General features: G+C 43.6%; 1 protein-coding gene across 1 annotated transcript; it reads right to left on the reverse strand.

The window, feature by feature from the left end:
- Window positions 1-803: 803 nt before the first annotated feature.
- LOC139312364 (vomeronasal type-2 receptor 26-like) lies at window positions 804-17,453 on the reverse strand. Its single transcript, XM_070937094.1, has 6 exons — window positions 17,422-17,453; window positions 15,169-15,414; window positions 14,129-14,420; window positions 3,306-3,524; window positions 2,630-2,759; window positions 804-1,708 (listed from the first exon to the last, which is right to left on the reverse strand). The coding sequence occupies exons 1-6, from the start codon at window positions 17,451-17,453 to the stop codon at window positions 804-806; spliced, it is 1,824 nt and encodes a 607-aa protein (XP_070793195.1).
- Window positions 17,454-23,467: the final 6,014 nt, after the last annotated feature.

The following is a 23,467-nucleotide window of genomic DNA, read 5'->3' on the forward strand; positions in this document are numbered from 1 at the left end:
CTAACTTAAAAATTGAACTAAATTAAAAGGAATAAAATGAGAAAATTCCCTCCTTGTAATAATGAAAACATCTTTATGAAAAAGATTCCCATCAAATCAGGGCACTGGACATCACTGAGGACACTTTGAAAACACGATAAACAAAGACTGGAGGATCGTTGCTGACCACAGGTAAATTGTCATGTAAGGTCCTGCCTCACCAGTCTTCTCAAGAAAGCAGAACTCTTGAAACAATTATTGTTTCAAAAGTAACTTTTATTGAAAGACAGTGATAGCAAAGGAAATGTAGGAAGGAACTGAAGTTTCCCACTAAAAGCGTTAGGCTAAACTGCTACAAGCAAAGCCCCTCCCAATGTCCAGTTCAACATTGTGCCAATCCCAAGGAGCGAAGATGTTTTGAGAACCTCAGGTAGAGATAGTAATCACTGTCAACTCCCAGGCAGTTCAATTTCACTTTCTCTAGTGGTGAGATAAAGCAGATGGCTCAAAGCACATTCCTTCCCCCGCCCTAAAATGACCTAAGGCACATTCCTTCCCCACTCCCTTTTTCCCACAAGGTACAGCAAAGCAATGCAAATGAAACCCTGCACAACCCCCTCCCCAAGCGTCCCCTTCCCACCAGAATGGCATCATCCCAATAGAAATCTATGGGACCGGACATGTAACCAATTGCAGCACATGAGAAGGAATTTTTTAATGGACATGTTCCTCCTTCTTGTCAACTTTTTTTTTAAAAAAATCAGATTCTAAACATGCCTGAAAGACAAATATAAATGAGGCATTTATATTTGCCTTTGCATTAGTTAGAAATTCTTGTTTCTTACTATATTTTCTCTACAATTCAGATCTGGCCTCAGTAGAATAATGTAGCATTTGGGGAAAAAGATACAAGCCAAGAGAGCAGCTCCAGAGGCCAAAATGGAGAAAATCTCCACAGCCATCATGAATTTCCCTTTGGTGCTCAGGTAGGTGGGGAGGAAGGTGATCCAAACACTGCAAAAGACCAGCATGCTAAAAGTAATGAATTTGGCTTCATTAAAACTATCAGGCAATTTCCTAGCTAGAAAGGCCACTGTGAAACTGATGAAGGCCAAAAAACCTAGGTAAGCAAGGACAATGTAAAACATTAAAGCTGAGCCTTCCTTGCATTCCAAGATAATCTCTCCAAACAAGGAGTGAAAGTCACAGCTGGGAAATGGAGGAGAGGTTCCCAGCCAGGTGGCACAAAGGACTCCTTGGATCAGGGGACAGGCTATGACAATGGAGTTGGTCAGTGGTTTCCCTAAGAGTTTCCTTGTCTTGTTCCCTGGCTTGGTGGCCATGAAGGCCAGAACCACCATAACAGTCTTTGCCAACACAGAGGAAACTGCAAGAGAAAAGAGAATGGCAAAGGCAGATTGTCGTATAAGACAGGTGACCTTCCCAGGTTGACCAATGAAAAGGAAGGAGCAGAGGAAGCAGAGCAAGAGGGAGACCAAGAGGATGTAGGTGAGATCTCGGTTGTTGGCCTTGACAATTGGTGTGTCATGATGTTTATAGAAAATCACCAGGACTGCAGAAGTGATTACTGAGAGAAAAAGAGCAAGAGAAACTAAGGTGTATCCCAGGGTGTCTTGATAGGAAAGGAAGTGGATCATCTTGGCAATGCATTGGTCCTTGTCTGTGTTGGGAAATTGGTCTTCTGGGCAGGGTTCACAGCGACCTGCATCTGAAATCAAAAGTCTTTGTCTAAGGATTCCTTCAGCAAGTACCATGCAGATTATTCCTCCCACATAAATGATATGAGTGTTGCCATTTTGCTGTTGACCTACCTACAAAGGGAGTAATGTCCTCCTGGAGCTCCGGGTGGCCCCTGACCTGCACTTTTTCCACCGTGACCTTAAGACATGGTTATTCCGCAAGGCTGGATTGGACTGAAGGGGTTTTTAAGGGGAGTTTTAATGGTTTTTAATACTTAATATTGATTTTATCTGTTTTTATTGCTGTGAGCCGCCCTGAGTCCTTCCGGAGAGAGGGCGGCATATAAGCTAAATAAATAAATAAATAAATAAATAAATAAATAAATAAATAAATAAATAAATAAATAAATAAATAAATGTCCCCTATGCTATTTATGGGGAATTAAAAAGAGCAAATAATCCTTTGTTTATGATGATCCTGAGAATAGATTAGCCAGAGACAAGGATTTATCCAGTTCCAGCTGTCCTTTCACTGTGCATTTCCATTTCCACTGTGCATTTCCAGGATGAATGTCCTCTTTCCCTGGCAGGTCTATTAACTCAGAGGTTGATAGTGGTGACAGAAGAAGCATAATATAAATAATAAAAATTAAAGCTTGGACCACACACCCCACTTCCTCACGAAAGAGTGGAAGGCGCTTTTTCCAATAGGAGGTTAGAGTAGGAGTGGAAATCCAAGTTGGACATTCATAAATTCTGCCCTAAAGCTATCCTGCATGGAACTGCTGAGGATCAGGAAAGGTGCCTCTGGGGCCGGGGCAGTTTATATCTGTGAACTGAAAGGTTTTGCTGAAAAATATGGTTTCATGTCAATCTTCTTAAAATGACAAAAATGACTTAATGAATGTCTTCTTTGATCCTGGAAGATCTATATTTAAAGTCCTGTTTACCTGTTTGATTAGAAAAGGTCCCTTCTGGACAAGCCTCACAATGGTAGCAGCAAACCGGCTCTCCCTCTGGAACTCTTCTCCTCTCTCCTGCATGGCACCTCTTGATGCCACACCTGGCAAAGGGCACCTTCTGATAGAGAAAAAAGAAATACTTGAGATGGCCTGAGCAATGAACCTGCTGCATTCATTCTTTTCCCCAATCCTATTTCCCTTCCTTATTCCTTCTTCTATGTTCAGATTCTCTTCTAAAGAAACATATTGCCACTGTCTATCAGAAATCAAGAACAGTCCTGAAGGATTCAGGCCAGTGGCATTCCAGACACACCTATGAATGTGGGAGATTGAAACTGGAGACTCAGCCTGCAGAAGAAGTCTTGTGAACTCTTGTGACAAGAGAATTTCTAAAAGAAAGAACTGTCAGGATACAACTGAGAGGAAGTGATTCTGTTGCTTCTTTTTAATTGCATCCTGTGTTTCAAGCAGAAGTCAATTCCAAGTCTAATTCTTTCTGGAATGACATAAGTCAGACCTCAAAGGTGTTGTGTGCAAAGCAGATTTTTCACCAAATGCAATAATTTCTGATTCAATTGATCATTTTTCAAGTTAGAAAGATGTTCTGCATCTCAGGAAGAGAATGAATCTTTCCCTGAACTTACAACATTTCCTTACAGCTCACCTTTGTGCCCCAGATGATTCCATCAGAGTTAATGGTGAAATCTTGGCCTGGGAGAGCTTTAGGATTTACTTGCCCAACTTTTATGGGAACAAAGGATCGATTGGGGAGGAGAATCCAATTCAAAAGATCATAACGAGCAGATCCCAGTCCATCTTCTGAGAAGGAGACCTCATCTCCAGCACTGTTGTTGAACTGCACATTCCTCAAATAGGCAAGAATCTGAAATAAAAGAGACGTTTAGAAATAGGACTATTTAGTTAGAGCTACGGTTATGGCCCTCTTTATGGATTACTGCCGTGTTGTGGCGAAGGGGCTTATGTAGCTCAATGAAGCTATGAGCTATGCCATGCAGGGTCACCCAAGATGGAGAGGTCATCATAGAGAGCTCTGACAAAACGTGACCCACTGGAGAAGGAAATGGCAACCCACTCTAGTATCTTTGCCATGAAAACCCCCTTTTGGTAGTACCAAAAGGCAAAAATATATAACGCTGGAAGATGAGCCTCTCAGGTCAGAAGGTGTCCAATATGTTATTGGGGAAGAGCAGAGGGCTAGTCCTAGTAGTGCCAGAAAGAATCAAGCTGTTGTGGTCCGCCAGCAGCCTGCGGAACTAATAGCAGAGTCAGACAGCGATGGGGCTGAGGAAGAACATGGATCAGTCCTGGAGGCTGGGGAAGGCCTGGATGAGGGCTCTGCATCGGAGGCAGAGATGGAGCCAGGGCCATCGGGGAGTGATGCACGGACTTCGGAGCCTCCAGAGGCTGACAGTAGAGAGGCAGAGGAACAGAAGGAGCCTGTTCCTAGTGCACGTATCAGAAGAATTGCCAGAAGGCAGGAGGAGCTAAAGCAGAGAGGACGACTCGGGAGTAGGTCCAAGAGATGATTGGCCCCTCTCATGAGGCTTAAAAGACCAGCAACGGCTCTTGGCCCCTTTGCCGGAAAACAACCGTTGAGAGATTTGCTTCGTGTTCAGATGTGTTTCTTTCTTGTCAGCATCTTCTGTTCCTGAACTGTTGCCAAGAAATGCATTTGGCAGTTTGCCTAATTATCCCAAGGTCAGAGATAAACTGAAGAATGGTGTTTTGAGAACTTTACTTTCAATTTAATTGGGAATATGCTGAGAATGAGTTAATTCTCAGCTATTTTAATAAAATCTGTTTGTTTTTTGGAATTGTTTTGTATTTAATATTAACTATGTGGGCCTTGGTGACAACAGAAGTGACTGGGCCAAAGCAGTGGTGAAATGTAAAATTTGTTACTACCGGTTCTGTGGGCGTGGCTTGGTGGGCAGGTAATGTGACTGGGTGGGCGTGGCCAACTTTTTTTTCCTTACTTTTAAAACAATTTTTTCTACAACCTCTTCAGCCGAAGAGGTTGCAGAAAAAATGCTTTTAAAAGTAAAAAAACCAGCCTCTGATGACCGTTCAGCTGGGTATGGGGAGGGGGGGTGCAGGGATTTTTCCTACCGGTTCTCCGAACTACCCGCGGCCATTGCTACTGGATCAGGCGGTCCGGTCCGAACTGGGAGCATTTCACCCCTGGGCCAAACCCAAAAGGATGCTCAACTGTGGATGTATCTGATAGTGAAAGCAAAGTCCAATGCTGTAAATATCTGTACTCCATAGGAACCTGGAATGTAAGATCCATCCAATCAAGACAAGCTGGACATGGTCAAACAAGAGATGACAAGACTGAATATCGACATCTTAGTAATCAGTGAACTAAAATGGACAGGAATGGGTGAATTTAATTCAGATGACCATCAGGTATACTACTGTGGGCAAGAATCCCTCAAAAGAAATGGAGTAGCCTTCATAATCAATAAAAGAGTAGGAAAAGCAATACTGGGATTCAATCTCCAAAATGACAGAATGATCTCAGTTTGAATTCAAGGCAACCCATTCAACATCATAGCAGTCCAAGTCTATGCCCCAACCACTGGTGCTGAAGAGGATGAAGTTGACTGGTTCTATGAAGTCCTACAGCATCTTATAGAATTAACACCAAAAAATGATGTCATGCTAATTTTGCAGCTCAAATGCAGCAGCAGCAGCAGCCACAAGCGCACGCACAAGTGCCTTCAGCCGGTCAACAGCAAGCACAGCAAATACCACAGGTATTTTTACCGGCACAGCCAGCATACCAAATGCATGTTCCTCACCAGGCATTTTCTGTTGCTCCACTAGCTGGTGATTCAAAATTAAAGATGTCAGAACAGAATTATAAGGCCTGGGTCAGTGAGATTGAATTGTTATTTCACAGAGAAGGCACTCACTGTGCCTACTTGTAGCAGAAGGTCACCTTCTGCTCCAAGTAGCATTTTCTTCTGAATTTGCAAGCTCTAAAAAAGTCCTCCCAGAACCTTCTGAATTTGTAATGCTTGGTGCAAGGCCAAAGTTTTCACAAACTGCCGAGCATATTTCCTCCCATGCAGAGAGAGAAATAATTCATTATTCTCCTCGAAGCTCTGAGCTCACCCAGCATGAGAAAGCTATAAAAGCCTATCATAACCATATAAAATTTTATGAACATGAGCTATCCCAGGCACAAATGGATTTATCTATGCTTGAGCAAGATGAGAGACAGTCTAGTGACTTTAAAATCTCTACAAGCGCCATTTTGGCTCCTTCATCTTGAAGATCGGGCTTGTAGCCATACAAAATGAAGAAAGGAGTCTGATTCATTACACTGCTCCAAGTAGCATTTTCTTCTGCTCCATTTTCTTCAGTAGAATACCTTACACTCACCTTTCCACCTTTCACTGCATTTTTTTATTTACCAGCTGAGCTCTATTTTTGAACTATAAGACTTTCCATAGTTTGCCAAGAATCCTTATCTCTGATGCTACTACGCATGTCCATCCACCCACATTCCTTTACACACTTCTTCCTTTGTTCTCCTGCCAGATAGGTCCGGCAGGAGCGAGCTTTGCCAAGATGTAATTACTTAGCTAGTGAGATGTTTTTTATTTTCTTTATAACAAATAAATGAGTTTTCTTAGAAGATATTTCTTCGGGTTTGTTTTCTTAAAGTATGCAACAAGGAATGGCCACGATCCGCCCCCTCTTAATTAAGGTGCGATTATTCCAGAGCCAGGATGGGATTAATCATCGCCCTGACACCTGGTAGCAGAGGATGGTTAAAATTATGGCTTTTTTCCTTGCTTGTTACTTTGATAAGACCTCTAGGCTAGATTAGCTAGATGATTGATTTGCGACTGAGGAACGCTAATTAAATTGTCTACTAAGATGCCGAAGAAGAAGAAAAAAGGCAAAATGAAATTAAGACCACTCTTCGTAAATGATTTGATTGATCTTTCCAATGAAGAGGTGGCAGAAAGAACTTCCAGAAAAGAACTTTTCAGACTTCCAGCCCCTTGCTTCAGCCACACGACCAGAACGAGAAGCCGTGGGAGAAGAAACGAAGGGAGATAAGAGAGAAATTGCTTTTGAAGATAATGAGCTACAACTGAGGTCAGTAGCATTTTCTTCTGAATTTGCAAGCTCTAAAAAAGTCCTCCTAGAACCTTCTGAATTTGTAACGCTTGATGCAAGGCCAAAGTTTTCACAAACTGCCGAGCATATTTCCTCCCACGCAGAGAGAGAAATAATTCATTATTCTCCTCAAAGCTCTGAGCTCACCCAGCATGAGAAAGCTATAAAAGCCTATTGTAACCATATAAAATTTTATGAAAATGAGCTATCCCAGGCACAAATGGATTTATCTATGCTTGAGCAAGATGAGAGACAGTCTAGTGACTTTAAAATCTCTAAAAGCACCATTTTGGCTCCTTCTTCTTCAGAGCCAAAGACACTCCCTCTGGTGGATTTTGTGTCAGGCCAATCAGAACAGAGAGCAGTGCACACGTCACACAAAGTCCTCCCTTCTGAGATTACATATGCCACGAAGGCACAGAAATTATCTGAGCTGCCCGAAACTAAAGGTGCAGCACCATCTGCTGGCCAAAGTAATTTACTAGAGAAAGCTGAAAGGCAACGTAGTCTACATGGACATTTTGAAGTATTGCAACAGATTTTAGCAAACATGTCCTTAACTTATTCAGATATTCAGGCTGCAACGCCACAAGTGTCTCCACAGGCCCAAACTTCAGCACCCCCTGGTGGTGCTGGTGTCCTTTTAGATGGAACAGCAATGCAGCAAAGGCAAATGACTGCGTCTCCAGCAGGTCATGCTAATATTGCAGCTCAAATGCAGCAGCAGCAGCCTCAGCCACAAGCGCACGCACAAGTGCCTTCAGCCGGTCCACAGCAAGCACAACAAATACCACAGGTATTTTTACCGGCACAGCCAGCATACCAAATGCATGTTCCTCACCAGGCATTTTCTGTTGCTCCACTAGCTGGTGAGTCCAAATTAAAGATGACAGGACAGAATTATAAGGCCTGGGTCAGTGAGATTGGATTGTTACTTCGCAGAGAAGGCACTCACTGTATGATGTTTTTATCCTCCTGCTCAGCCATGGACTCCTGCAATAAGAGACTTAGAGACTAGAGCTTGCACAACATTATTAATGTCCATGGATACTGAACTGCAGGTCACCTTTCCGCCTAATGCAACAGCCCAACAAATTTGGGCCCAATTGGAAAATTGCTACAGGCCTGTTTCACTTGAATCTTCATGTTTACTCATGTCTGAGTTCCATGGTTCGAGATTGTAACCTGGAGGACATTTAACCAAACTGAAAGGAATCAGAACAGAATTGAGAGAAAGAGGCTATAATATTGATGATATTCAAATGATCAGCATTATTATTAACTCATTGAATAATGAATGGAAAGATGCCATTACAAAGATTAACCAAGTGCCTATTGCTCAACGCACAGTGGACCATGTGTGCAGACTTTTAATTGAAGAAGAAGCACTCATGTTAGCCACGCCACATTTGAGAGGACCACCCGCATCAAGAGCTCCAGCGAGGCGTCCCTTCTGAGGAAGAGCCTTCGTTCCAAGGATGCCAAGATGCTACATCTATGATCGTATGGGACATGCCACCCGGGATTGTCCCCAACGAGTTCCAGCTCCCGTCTCATACCAGCCCAGAGGAACAGATTCCAGAGGAGGCAGAGGCAGAAGTCAAGGTCGTCGTGGTCCCAGGCGTGATCCACAAGCTCCACTTGCCACATTGGCTTTAGCCAATGATCCACAACCTCATTCAGAGTACGACAGATGACTCCTGTGGACTTTGGACAGTGGTGAAGCATTGCATGTTACCTACAGAAAGGAACTTTTCACAGAGATGCAGGAGCCTGAACCTGAACTACGTGAACTTTTATTCTTTATTCTTCGGGTTTGTTTTCTTAAAGTACGCAACAAGGAATGGCCACGATCCGCCCCCTCTTAATTAAGGTGCAATCGCCAGGATGGGATTAATCATCGCCCTGACACTTATTATCATGGGGGATTGGAATGCTAAAGTAGGAAGCCAAAAGATAACTGGAATAACAGGCAAGTTTGGCCTTGGAGTACAAAATGAAGCAGGGCACAGGCTGATGGAATTTTGTCAAGAGAATAGGATGGCCATAGCAAACGCTCCTTTCCAACAACCCAAGAGAAGACTCTACACATGGACATCACCAGACAGTCAACACAGAAATAAAATTGACTATGTGCTCTGCAGCCAAAGATGGAGAAGCTCTTTACAGTCAGTAAAAACAAGACCAGGAGCTGACTGTGGCTCAGATCATGAGCTTCTACTTGCAAAATTTAGTCTTAAATTGAATAAAGTAGGGGAAAGCACTAGGCCACTCAGGAATGAACTAAATCATATCCCTGATACAGTAGAGGTGACAAATAGATTTAAGGAATTAGATCTGGTAGAAAGAATGCCTGAAGGTCTATGGACAGAGGTTGGCAACATTGCAGAAGAGGTAGCAACTCAAACCATCCCTAAGAAAAAGAAATTCAAGAAAGCAAAATGGTTCTCTGAGGAAGCTTTATAAGTGGCTGAAGAAAGAAGGGAAGCGAAAGGCAATGTCAGGCCTGGAAGCCATCTTTTGTATTAGGCCTTCAGACCTGCTACTGTCAGCGTTCCAAATTAGGCTTTCTTCCAGCGCTGACATAACAAGTTGAAGCAGAAAGAGCGGAAGCTTGATTTATTGCTGAGATGAACTTTTACCTAGTTTTGTATGTACAGATAGTGTTTCCTGGGAGACGAGGATGGGGGCTGCATTCCTGTGAAAAGAACGTGCCGGGGTGTAGAGATGGATCTGTATGATGGCCAATGGGATATTGGGGTTGGAGAGCGGAAGAGGAGGGGGTTGGAAGGAGGGGCCAGTTTGGCTGCAATTTGAATCAGAAATGTCGGATTCTGCTATTCTTAAAAATAAAATGATTCATTAGACAGCTTGCGCTTGAGAATGAAGTTTATTCAAGATAGCACCGAAACCTGACAGCTACATTTACTACTGTGGGAAATTGGGAGTGGGGATTGTATGGAACATGGGTGATGTATAGTAATAATAACATTCCTTTCTCAAGAAGTCAAGGACAACTTGCCCTGCACCTCGAAGGCTGGAACTGAGAGGCATCTCCGGTTGGAACAATGTTTGATTGGACCATGTGATGGACTCTTGGGGGTACTGGGCAGGAACTTGAACTTTTCTTTGGGTGGAGAAAACTTGGAAACTTTCAGATTCGAGTTTTCCCAGATGTCCCAATATGACATCTCTAATTAAATGCAACTTTGAGGAAACTCAAGCCTTGGAGTTTTCATTTGTTGGAGGTGCTACTTGGAACCCTGACAGGCAAGGGAGAAAGAGAAAGATACACCCAATTGAATGCAGAAGTCCAGAGAATAGCTAGAAGAGATAAGAATGCCTTCTTAAATGAACAGTACAAAGAAATAGAATAATAAAAAAAAAAGAATTGGGAAGAACAGAGATCTCTTCAAGAAAATTGGAGATATGAAGGGAAAGTTTCATGCAAAGATGGGCATGATAAAGGACCAAAATGGCAGGGACCTAACAGAGGCAGAAGAGTTTAAGAAGAGGTGGCAAAATTATACAGAGGAACTATACAAGAAGAAGCTTAACGTCCCTGATAACCACGATGGGGTGGTCATTGACCTCGAGCCAGAGACCCTGGAAGGTGAAGTCAAATGGGCCTTAGAAAATCTGAGCAACAACAAGATAGTGGAGGTGACAATATTCCAGCTGAGCTATTCAAAATCTTAAAAGAGGATGCAGTCGAAGTGCTACACTCAATTTGTCAGCAAATTTGGAAAACTCAACAGTGGCCACAGGATTGGAAAAAGTCAGTTTACATTCCAATTCCAAAGAAGGGCAACGCCAAAGAATGTTCAAACTAGCATATCATTGCACTCATTTCACATGCTAGTAAAGTTCTGCTCAAAATCCTACAAGCTAGACTCCAGCAGTAAGTGGATCGAGAACTACCAGAAGTACAAGCAGGATTTCAAAGAGGCAGAGGAACTAGAGATCAAATTGCCAACATACGCTGGATCACGGAGATTCAGTTAGGGAGTTCCAGAAAAACATCTACTTCTGCTTCATTGACTATGCTAAAGCCTTTGATTGTGTGGATCACAACAAATTGTGGCAAGTTCTTTAAAATATGGGAATGCCAGACCATCTTATTTGCCTCTTGAGAAACCTATATGTGGGTCAAGAAACAACAGTGAGAACTGGTCATGGAACCACCAATTGGTTCAAAATTGAGAAAGGAGTTAGGAAAGGCTGTCTATTTAACTTATATGCAGAGCAGATCATGAGAAAGGCAGGGCTAGATGAATCACAAGATGGAATTAAGATTGCTGGGAGAAATATCAACAAACTGAGATATATAGAAGATACCACTCTAATGGCAGAAAGTAAAGAGGAACCACAGAGCTTCTTGATGTGGGTGAAGGAAGAGAGTGCAAAAATTGGCTTGAAACTGAACATTAACAAAACTAAGATCATGGCATCCAGCCCTCTCAATTCTTGTCAAATAGATGGAGAAGAAATGGAGGTAGTGACAGATTTTATTTTCCTGTGCTCCAAGATCACCGCAGATGGGGACTGCAGCCAAGAAATTAAAAGATGTTTGCTCCTGGGGAGGAAAGCTGTGGCAAATCTAGATAGCTTACTAAAAAGCAGAAACATTACCCTGCCACCAAAAGTGCATATAGTCAAGGCTATCTTTTTCCCAGTTGCAATGTGTGGCTGTGAAAGTTGGACTATAAGAAAGGCTGAGCACCAGAGAATGGAGGCCTTTGAACTATGGTGCTGGAGAAGACTCCTGCGAGTCCCTTGGACTGCAAGGCAATCAAACCAGGGAGTCCTAGAGAGATCAACCCTGACTGCTCTTTAAAAGGCAAGATCCTGAAGATGAAACTGAAATACTTTGGCCACCTAATGAGAAGGAAGGAGTCACTGGATAAGAGCCTAATGCTGGGAAGGATTGAGGGCAAAAGAAGAAGGGGACGACAGAGAATGGGGTGGCTGGATGGAGTCACTGAAGCAGGAGGCATGAGCTTAAATGGACTCCAGGGGATGGTAGAGGACAGGAAGAATTAGAACAGTGGGACAAACTATGGACAAGGAACTATAAATTTACAACAGCAATCCCCTACAAAGAAAACCTCTATAAAATGATTTATAGATGGCATTTGCCCTCAGCGAGATTGGCCAAAATGTACCCAAATTTATCCCCCAAATGCTAGAGATGTAACCACAAATTTTGAACATTCCATCACATGTGGTGGACGTGCCCCATCACAAGGAAATATTGGTGCAAAATTCAAAAATGGCTGGAAGAAATTAAGACCAAAAAAAAAAAAACCAGATTTGAAACCAGAACTATTTTTATTAGGAATACTGGACTCGAAAATGAACAAAAAACTTCAATACATCACACTACACATACTCACTGCAGCAAGAATCATATTTGCACAAAACTGGAAACAAAATAATTTACCTTCAGATAAAATAGCAATTAGAAAAATTCTTGAATGCACAGAAATGGATAAAATGACTATGGAGCTAAAAGAGAGGGATGATTCGGACTATTATGAAGTATGGAATAACATGTATAGTTGGTTTGAAAATAGAAACCAAAACAGGATATGTTTATCTTAGTACTGATGAAACCTAAATTGGAGTAATTGAAAAACATTAAACAAAGAGATGTGAATATAAATAAATATAAGTCGGTAGACAAGAATAATGTATACTACTATATGGGTTAATATATACATTGATGTAATGATATTATACTACTATCGAGAAGTAAATAGATATGATAGAATAGAGAACCACAAAAGCAAAATACATATGCCAATACAGAAAGCTGTAAAATAAATTTAGATGGCATATATTGTTTGCTTTGTTTGTTTTTATGTATTTGTGGTTGTTTTTTAGGTTATTTTTAAAGACAAAATTGTTTAATAAAAATTATTTTAAAACAACAACAACGGGTCTTATGGACAGCTCCTTTGTTTCCATCTCATCCCCCCCCCAAACTCTTCCAACAAAACATGATTCTTAATTCACATTTTTCTAATAATTGGTTTGAATATGCATTGATATAATAACCAGAAGATATTTAATCAGTAATTGAAGGAATGCATATGGGAAGCTTCCTCTCTAAGGAAGCCACAGAAATTACCTGCCATGACTGGATATTGGAGATCCTCTTTCCAAGCCTCATCATGGTCGGTTGGGCTCTGGATGCAAACATTGCATGTAAAGCGTGTGCCACAGCATAAATGGCATTGTAGATCTTGTAACTTTCACCTGTCATGCTTATTTCAAAAACGTAATTTGGCAGATTCTGCAAATTCTCCTTTCCTGTACATTGTTTTCCCCCCTTTGGAGGGATCTTGCCTGGTTTGTGGAGTGTGCAATGAAAGACAGATTCCCACAGTTCTGGGGGAAAGACATCTCCTTGGGGGCTCAAGGGGTCTAAAGACAGGAGGAAATGGCTGAATTCTGAAACATCCCGGGTGTGGTCCCTGAAATGCAGGATTCCATGGAAAGGCTTTAGAAATGTTTTTTCAGATTCCTCCAGACTAAGTTTCCAATGGGAAGTTAAGATCCAAACATTCTGCAAGGTTCTGTTGCTCAACGTTTCATGGCAAGCTAAAAGTAACTGTACAGTGTAAGTACAACCATAGTTTCCAAACAGAATAATCACTTCAGTTTTTATCCAAGTCTGTAACTTGAGAAGCATTTTCTCTATTCTAATCTGAAGATCATCTATTTTTAAACTTTCAGTGAACACCAGGCAGATCTCCTTCTCCTGGAGCATTGGCGTCAGAATTGAAATGAAACGTTCTCCCCTGTCATCTTGAGGGGCCATAAGACCAACCCAGTTCCACTGGAAATAAAGGAGCAGCTGCACTAAACCCACATACTGAGGAGATTCCTTGGGATTAATCCAGAAGAAGGAAGGATAAAACCTTCTCTCTTCCTGAGAGAACTCAAAGCCAACACCGAGCTGAAAAACAATGAGATTCATCTTTCAAAGACAAAGTAAAGTCTTAGGGCAACTTTAGGAGTCACCATTGTGTGGATTTTGCTCCATCAGTCAACCTGGCAAGCTTCATCTCCTTCCCTTCTTAGGGAGAGCCACCACTTACACATCTTGACTGATTGTGATATGTCAGAAGACAAGAGAAGAACCCAACAACCTGATACAGGAAATAAATGTCACTAAAATGATGGCTACCATTTTATGAAGAATAAACAGAGAGTCAGAGGCTCATGATGTGCCTCCCCCAAACTACCTTTAATTTCCTCTTGGCTTATGTGTGTGTTTTCATCTTTGAATTATCCATATTGTATCCAGTGGAGCTCTCTTACCTGTGGGACCTTGAAGATGCTGAAGATGGAGGCCATCTGCCTTGAGAATATGGCACTCAGATCACCAATGACGGAGAGCAGAGTGTCCTGCTGGTCACATTTGTAACCTGGAACCACATGGTCTTGTGAGGAGAGCATGGAGAGGCTGTTTAAGGAAATAAGTACCCCAGTCTGGAAATGTGCATAGATGTGGAAGCCAAGGGTGATGTTGGGGAGCAGAAGAAAATCCTTATTGACCTCAGAGACAGCAAACATCAGTGCAAAGAACTGCTGGTAGTAACTGGTGATGGGTCTGTAGTGAGCAAAACATTGGCAAATATTACAGGAAATCTTGTGCCTGGCTGTAGAACTTGCTTTACTGTTTGGGGGGAATTTTGGGGGCCGAAACTCCCAAATTTCATTGGGGTTGGGTTTCTTTCAAAGGATTTTCCTTGGCTAAACTTGGATGACTTTGTGAGAAAGGAGACAACCCATTCCATAGGTATTATGGACTGTTTTATACTCTCTATCATCCCTGCCATATTCACTCTGCTGCAGTGGCTGTAATCCTTTCCAACTGCTCCTTTTATAATGTAATTATTTAAGGTCTGTCCTTGAGCAGCTTCTTCAGGTGTGGTAAAGATTGATGAGCACAGAACTACAGCGAGGTCACCTCAGAGATTTACTGAAGGCCATTATTCATGAGAAATGCTGATTCCAGCACTGAGAGGAATCTTTGTAACTCCTGAACACTTGAAGAGTGCTGAGTTTTTATTTTTATTTTCTACCAGAATTTACTGGTGAGATAAATATAATAATTTGACTAATTCATTAAGACAGCACAGCTTCCTTCTTTATTTTTGTTGTTTATCATCTTCCTGGTGAAGCGATTGAGAATTCCAACCTATTTGAAGAGCTTGCTACTTTATGGAGAAAAGCACAAAATGTGAACTACACCAGGACAGTACAAATAGTAGAAGTATTTTTTTTTGAAAAAAAGGCCCTGAATGTCAAGCAAAGAGAATAATTATCTGCATGTTTCACATCCAGCTGAAACTTACCTAATAGCGGGATTATGATTCACTTTATTAAAGTCTTGGACATCAGACGGGTACATGTCTCCGAAGGGCAAATTCCCACCAATAATGAGATCACCAGGCCTGTAGAAGATTCCATCTAAATCGATATAATCCCTCAGCACACAGATGGTTTGCAGCCTCTGTGCTGTAGTTGGAGCCAGGAGCCAGAAGAGCATCAGGATCAACAGTTGCATGACTCCTGCCTGGTCATTCTTATCACCTTCCCTCCTAGGACAGAAATCGAGGTTTATGCAGAAACTGATATGAAGGTTGCTCTTGAAATCTCACTGGAACTTTAGCAGAGCAGACACCACCTGTGCCACCTGGATGGCATCAAGAGAAATTTATATCAAAAATGCTTCTTTTTACCTGTATTTGGGCTGTGACCAAAGAGGAAACAAAGGCATGTGAGTCTCTTCAAACCCAGGAGTGAGCTCTCTGCAAGGCAGGCTAAGGTGACACATTCTGCCTCCTCCCCCCAGCTGGAGAACTCAGAGATATTTTTAAAGCAGGTTTTATCCTGGAAGATCTTTGTGTCTGAAATCCACAGGGGATGCATGAAGAATGACTGTTCTTCTGATAATTGCAAGGAAGAGCCAGTGTCCTATCCCCTTAGCAACAGCTTCTCTTCATGCAGCAGAATGAAAAACATCTTTGTGTCTCGTAATTCCCAGAGCAGGTGGAGTCATGGGGAAGTTGTGTAGTTGACATACATGAAAGTGACCCCTGCACACAAGATGGATTTTGGCTTATGCCCTAGTTGGGTCAGATCATAGGAGTGCTACTTGCCAAAAATGGCACGAGGCAGAAATGGAGTTTGAGGAAGTATCTCAGGATATTAACTGCAATTTTTTTTGGCAAGACTTGCAAACTTCTGTTGCTGTAGCCTAAGGGTAGCAATTGTCATCTGGGTGTCTCTTTGGGTCTTTTGGGGTGCTGCTCCCCAAATTGCCAGGTCTGAAATTCTTTTCCTACTGAACCAGTAGGAATCATTGCCATTGTACCAGCCTTCCTGCTGCAGGGCAACCTCCCTGTCTGAGCCTCTGGAGGGCATTTCTCAGTTGACTGTGGGGTCCCCAGACCTTATGGTCTTGAGCGATGTCCATTTGCCATCCCTGGGGCAGGCCTTAGAGGCATCTCAACATGGCCACCATCATTCTTGGCTCAGCTCAAAACTGACCACTTCCAACCTGATCTGAGGAGGAGCTGTCCTTGTCATCTTTGTCCTGGCCAGATCATGGCCTGATGACTTTGAGATTCTTTTCTGCTGCTCCTCTCTGCAGGGAGGCTGGATCTCTTTGACCAGTCCACTCTTAGTGACTAATGGGGTTCCAAAGGGAACTGAGGATTATACCCCAGACTCTGCTGCATGGTCCTTCTGAGCCTTGGCCACTTCCAATGGGATCTGAGGGGGAGCTATCCTGTTCCCGTTTGTCCTGGTCAGATCATGGCCTGATGACTTTGAGATTCATTTATGCTTCCCATCTCTGCAAGGAGGCTGAGTGGCTACTTGGGCAGCCTCTTCATGGGTGGTGGCTTGCAGGTGAGCCCTCCCTCTCTCCATGGGCCCGTCTCAACACCCCTCCTCCTCCTTCTCCTCCTCCCCCACAGATGTCTCCAGAGCTGCCACCATTGCTGCACCTGAGTAAGGCTGCCCTCTTGGCCTGCATCTGCTTCCTGGGCATGCTCTACATCCCCTGCATGAGTTTATAGAACATTTATCCGAGCATGCCCAGCCACTGCTGCTGCTGCCCATCGTCATGTCATAGGTGCGCCCTTCCAGGCCTGCATGGTGGACTGTGGCACTGGGTGAGCCCAGAAACGCAAAGAGTGAGACAGATAAATGGGCAGCTGGGCCTGTCACTGACAGTTGGTTTCCAGCACTGGAGAGGGTGAGGAAGGGAAGTGGTCAGACTGCCGCTTCCTTTCAGTGAGTCACATGCAGTGAGACAAGGCTCCTCTTGCCCTTTCTTCCCCCCTCACTGGGCATGGCAGAGCTTCCTGACCCTCACTTAGCCACCAGCCACCTTTACTGATGCAATTTGGTGGTGGCAGGTGAGGAGGACTGGAGCAGGGGAGAAAGAATTCGCAACTCCCAGCCTGACTGCCTTCTTCCTGGCAACTCTTTCTCTGCTTTGCAGGGTCGGACGCCAAAGATGAGGTTTTTGTGGGCCAAAGAACTTGCCTCACCACCTCCCAGATGCCCTCACTTCCCCAAAACATTTCTTTGCCTACTTGATTTCCAGCTCCGTCACGTTTCTCGCCATTGTGCGCAGGGAAACAATAGTGTGTGGGACTAAAGAAAACAAAAGTTCAATAAATCAATTCCATCTTCTCACAAAAAAAGCTCTCATGAAATTGGAATTGATTGAGTAATTTTTTTTAGTCCCACAAACTTGTTTCTCTGCACACAATAGTAAGATACGCAAGGGAGAAATGCGACGGAGCTGGAAATCAGGTAGGCAAAGAAACGCTTGGGAGAAGCGAGGGCATCTGGGTGGTGGTGGGTGGGGCAGGCTCCGTGGCCCTGGGCTGCAATGGAGAAACAGGAAAGGGAGTGTCCAGAGTGAGGGAAGGAGGCCTCTTTCACTGCTCCTCCTCCCCTTGTGCTGGTCGCTCCATTTCCCATTTCTCCCTTGCAGTGCAGTGCCCGGAACCCTTTGATAGTGGGGTGGGGGGATTTAACAACCGGTTTGCCCAGAGTCAGGTTGGCTTCTCACAGGAGGCTCAGGATGGGCCATGCCTCCAACAACAGCCAACGTGACCCTGGACAAACCGGTTGTTAAATGATTTGAATCCTACCACAGATCAAGAGACATCTAGAGCTCTGCTGAAGAAACCTGAGGGATGAATCTGGTGGAACAAGAGCTAGAGCAGGGATGTCAAACTCCATTTCATTGAGAGTTGGATCAGAATTGTTATTGCCTGAGGGGGGCGGGGGGGCAGTTGCCTGTGTGGGCGTGGCCAAGGTAGGCATGGCCATCTTGACATTCCTCACATCGGGGGGTGGGGGTGGGACCAGAGTGCGTGCCAGACACTCATCCTCCAGAGGAGCCTCACTGACCGTCTTGGGTCATGGGGGACAGCCCTGGATGGCAGCATGGGCTGCCTGGGGTCCTGGGCAGCAGGAACCTGACCCTTGAGCTCCAAGGGCACTGGGAGTCTGCAGCCCAGCCGCACTTCCCCAATGGGATGCCTGGGCCTACTTGCCTTTTGCTCCAGGCTGCTGCTGTTCTGCTGACTCTCCTTGCCTGGGCGGGGCTTTCTGGGCTGGTGGGGGTGGTGAGGGACAGTGGGGCTCCTGATGGAGGGGGCTGTTCCTGCTGGTGTTGCTTATACAAGGTGAGGCAAGGGTCGAGGCTTGGCTTGCCTAGCTGTGGGGCTCCAAGATATGTGGGTTCAGGGTGTGGTGAGTCAGCTCTGGGCCTTGGAGAGGCAGAATGGGGAGGGAAGTCTCAGCTTTCTGTTGGGGATGGGGGCTTCTGCTCTTTCCATAAACTCAGGCCATTGCAGGTGGGGTGGTGGATGGGAGGCTCATGCCAAATGTCCAGTGGAGGTGGAGGAGGTCTGGACGGTGTGGGCCGAGACCCATGGTGGCAGCACGAGGACCAGGTGGAAGCAGATGCATGGTGGGAGGCATGAGATTTGGTCTTCAAAGTGGTCACACAGCTGCCTGCTCCATCCCAGCTGAGATGGTCATGGGCAAGCAAAAACAAAAAACCAAGTGGTCACACCAGCTGCCTGCAATTACTGCAGGTTCGAATCTCACCAGGCTCAAGGTTGACTCAGCCTTCCATCCTTTCTAAGGTAGGTAAATTGAGGACCCAGTTGTGAGGGCAATAAGCTGAGTTTGTATAAATATACAAAAGGATGAAGGCTATTGCTTAGCACATTGTAAGATGCCCTGAGTCGCCGGAGAAGGGCGGTATATAAATCAATTTTTTTTAAAAATGGTGTATCAGAGTGGACGGGTGAGTGGGTGGCTGCCAGTGCGTTCAGCAGGCTGGATCACATGCCTGACCCCATGGCTCTACCTCTGCCTGCTGCTTGGAGGGCCGGCCCGGTGGTCCCAGCACTCAGACCCACCTGCCCAGAATGGGCTGTGGAGCCACAGTGTCCGCCAGTGGGCTGCAGCTTCTACAAAACACCATTGGCTCCAGTGTGCTTGCCAACTCCTATGTGTGCATTGGGGTGGGATGGGCCTTGTGTTCGACATATCTGAGCTAGAGCTTCTAGAAAATGATATATGCATAAGGAATAGATGATGTAAGTACCTATTCATAATTAACGAACTATCAATTATGTTGCTACTCTTGTACTGTTACTATCTTCAGCAGAGAAATATTCTCTCAATGAAAAAGTAGGTCAGTTACATTGCCATAGAAATTTTTGATAAAGCTCATTGAAAACCAGAGATTTCAAGTCTGCTACTTCATGGGCCAATTAGAATCCATTCCTCCATTGTTTCTATTTCTCATACGAGACGTCATTTTATGGAAAGGGAGATGTTATTAAAAATAATTGAATACTGGTAGAGATCTCTATAAAGCCTCAGACATCTAAGGAAACAACCATACATGCTTAAAAGCACTGATGCCAACCCTTTAAATCACTACCTTAAAAATAATTAAATTAAAAAGAATAGAATGTGAAATGTCCTCCTTGAAATAATGAACACATCTTTAATAACTAGTTTTCCATCCACATTGGGCACTGGACAACACAAGGATACTTTGAAGGCATGATAAATAAAAGACTGGGTGAGCCTGGCTGACCACAGTTAAATTCTAACCAGTTGCAGCATCTGATAAGGAATTTTTAATGGAGAAATACCTCCTTTATGCCATCATCTTTTAGAAATCATCAACTCACATCTCAAAGATAAATATAAATGAGACCGATCCTTGCATTAGTTAGAAATTCTTGTTTCTTACTATATTTTCTCTACAATTCAGATCCGGCCTCAGTAGAATAATGTAGCATTTGGGAAAAAAGATACAAGCCAAGAGAGCAGCTCCAGAGGCCAAAATGGAAAAGATCTCCACAGCTACCATGGACTTTCCTTTGGTGCTCAGGTAGGTGGGGAGGAAAGTGATCCAAACACTGCAAAAGACCAGCATGCTAAAAGTAATGAACTTGGCTTCATTAAAGCTGTCAGGCAATTTCCTAGCTAGAAATGCCACTGTGCAACTGACTAGGGCCAAAAGTCCTAGGTAGGCCAGGACCATGTAAAACATTACAGCTGAGCCTTCTTTACATTCCAAGATGGTCTCTCCAAACAAGGAGTGGAAGTCCCAGCTGCGAAAAGGAGGGGAGGTTACCAGCCAGGAAGCACAAAGCAAAGCTTGGATCAGGGGACAGGCTATGACAATGGAGTTGGTTAGTGGTTTTCCTAAGAGTTTCCTTGACCTGTTTCCAGGCTTGGTGGCCATGAAGGCCAGAACCACCATGACAGTTTTTGCCAACACAGATGAAACCGCAAGGGAAAAGAGAATGGCAAAGGCAGATTGTCGGAAGAGACAGGTGATCTTCCCTGGTTGACCAATGAAAAGGAAGGAGCAGAGGAAGCAGAGTACGAGGGAGACCAGTAGGATGTAGCTGAGATCTCGGTTGTTGGCCTTGACGATTGGTGTGTCATGATGTTTATAGAAAATCACCAGGACTGCAGAAGTGATCCCAGAGAGAAAAAGAGCAAGAAAAACCAAAATGTATCCCAGGGTGTCTTGATAGGCAAGGAAGTGGATCTTCTTGGCAATGCATTGGTCCTTGTCTTTGTTGGGAAATTGGTCTTCTGGGCAGGGTTCACAGTGAGCTGCATCTGCAATCAGAGGTTTTTGTCTAAGGATTACATGAGCAACCACCATGCATATTATCCCTCCCATATAAATGATATGAGTGTTGCCTTCTGCTGTTGACCTACCACAAAGGAAAGAATGAAAGAACCCACAGTGCAATTTATGGTACATCAAAAAGAGCAAATCATCCTTCATGTATGATGATCTTGGGGGTAGATGAGCCAGAGACAAGGATTTATTCAGTTCCAGTTATCCATTGACTGTGCACTTCCATGACTTTCAGTTTTTTTTCCTACCATTTTATAATGAAACCCACAGAAGAAGACAGATGGATCTGTTATCAGTGAATTCTGGTGTTTTGTTTGTGTGTACATCATCCCTTAACCTTACAGTCTTAATCTCTCTCTGTGGTAGGTCAAATCTGTTCATTCCTCCCTCCTGCTCTGTCAAAGAGACATAAATAGATGGATCTCCTCTTTCTCTGGCAGGTCCATTTCCTCAGAGGTTGATAGAGATGCCGGAAGAAGCAGGCACTAAATAATCAAACCAAAGCTTATCTCTCATATCCCACTTACTCAGGAAAAGATTGGAAGTTTGTTTCCCAATTGGATGTGACAGTAGAAGCAAAAATGGATATTGGGGACTCATAAATTTTGCCCTCAAACTATCCTTGCTGAGGGTGAGGAAAGGTGGCCTCTGTGGCAGTTTAGATCTATAAACTAAAACGTTCTATTGACAAGTATGAATGCATATCAATTTTATAAAAAATGATCAGAATAACAAAAATATATTGATTTAATGGATGTCTACCTTGATACCTAAAGATCTAAATTTGAAGTATGGTCTACCTGTCTGATTAGAAATGGTCCCTTCTGGACAAGGGTCACATTGGTAGCAGCAAACCTGCTCGCCCTCTGGAACTCTTCTCCGCTCTCCCACATGGCACCTCTTCATGCCACACCTGTCAATGGGGATCGTCTAAAAGATCAGTATTTGAAATTACTTAAGCAACGAATCTGCTGCATTATTTCTTTTCCTCATTCGTACTGCTATGTTCAGATTCTCTTATTCATTCATTCATTCATTCATTCATTCATTCATTCATTCATTCATTCGTTCAATTTATATGCCGCCCTTCTCCGGAGACTCAGGGCGGCTTCTAAAGAGATACACTGCCACTGTCTATAACAGCTCCTGAAGGATTCAGCCCACTGGCTTTCCTGACGCCCCCATGGATGAGGGAGATTAGAACTGGGGTTTCATCCTGCAGAGGAAGGATTGTGACTGAACCACAATCCTTCCTCTGGATTCTTCCTGAGGAAGAATCCTCAGGATTCCTAAGAATTCCTAAAAATTCTTCCTGAATTTTTAAAGGAAGAACCATGAAGATACAACTGAGCGGCAATGGAAAGATGTCCTGCATCTCAGGAATCTTTCCCTAAGCTTGCAACATTTCCTTGCAGCTCACCTTTGTGGCCCAGACGATTCCATCAAAGTTAATGGTGAAATCCTGGCCTGGGGGAGCCTTAGGATTTACTTGCCCAACCTTCATGGGAACAAAAGATTGATTGGGGAGGAAAAGCCAATTGAGAAGATCATAACGAGCAGATCCCAGTCCATCTTCTGAGAAGGAGACTTCATCTCCAGCACTGTTGTTGAACTGCAGGTTGCTCAAATAGGGAAGAATCTGAAATAAAAGAGACCTTTAGAAATAGGAGTATGTGGGCTAGAGCTACAAATGAGACATTGTCGTTTCTATCACAAGATGATTGACATTTTGAGAAGATGGGTTTATATTTGAGAAGTTAGTTCCATCTCTCGGTAGTGATCTGAGGAATCTGGTGTGTTGAACTCTGAAACTAAGTTTTCCCTTTGTCACTGGGCACAGTTTCCAACTAGTATTTCACCAAAACCAAAGTATTTTAGTTCCACAATCTAACTTTAATCTTAGGCTTTTCCTCTTGTGATACTTGGCTATATGCAATTTCCAATAGTTCCTTTGGCCCGAGGCCTTCTTAACTGATAAATGAACGTTTGAAATGAATAAATCATTTCTATCAGAACCATGGAAAATTCCACTGATTTTCTCTGGCTCATTCTCAAAGGCAGCAGAAGGCAGGAACCAGGTTTGATCTACTGGGTCATGTGGAAGGAAGCATCTGACCTGGTTGGTTATTTCACTATTCAGAGAGGTCCAACATTTTAGCCTTTGATACAGAAAATTCTGATGAATTTCAGACCAGGAACCCATTAGGACCACTTTGAATCTTGCTCTGTGCTGTGGTTGTCATAGAAAGAGAACCACAGTATTGGAAGGGACATTGGAGGTCTTCTAGTCCAACCCTCTGCTCAAGCAACAGACCCTCTATAGTTTCAGACAAGTGGCCATCCTGTCTCTTCTTAAATGGCTCCAGCAATGGGGCACCCAGGGTTTCTAAAGTAAACTGTTCCTTAGGAAGTTCCTTCCTAGTTCTATGTTGCTTCTC

The sequence above is a fragment of the Pituophis catenifer genome, unplaced genomic scaffold (genome assembly GCF_029215685.1).
Source record: "Pituophis catenifer annectens isolate HBS135680 unplaced genomic scaffold, rPitCat1.0.hap2 SCAF_1, whole genome shotgun sequence".
Lineage (NCBI taxonomy): Eukaryota > Metazoa > Chordata > Lepidosauria > Squamata > Colubridae > Pituophis > Pituophis catenifer.

Excerpts from the sequence above, each read along its gene's own strand:
- LOC139312364 (XM_070937094.1), bottom strand. The coding sequence starts at position 17,453 with ATGGCGAGAAACGTGACGGAGCTGGAAATCAA. Across the intron at positions 3,525-14,128 it reads GCATCTTCAAGGTCCCACAG|ATTCTTGCCTATTTGAGGAA; the intron begins GTAAGAGAGCTC and ends CTTTTATTTCAG. Across the intron at positions 2,760-3,305 it reads GAATCATCTGGGGCACAAAG|AAGGTGCCCTTTGCCAGGTG; the intron begins GTGAGCTGTAAG and ends TTTCTCTATCAG.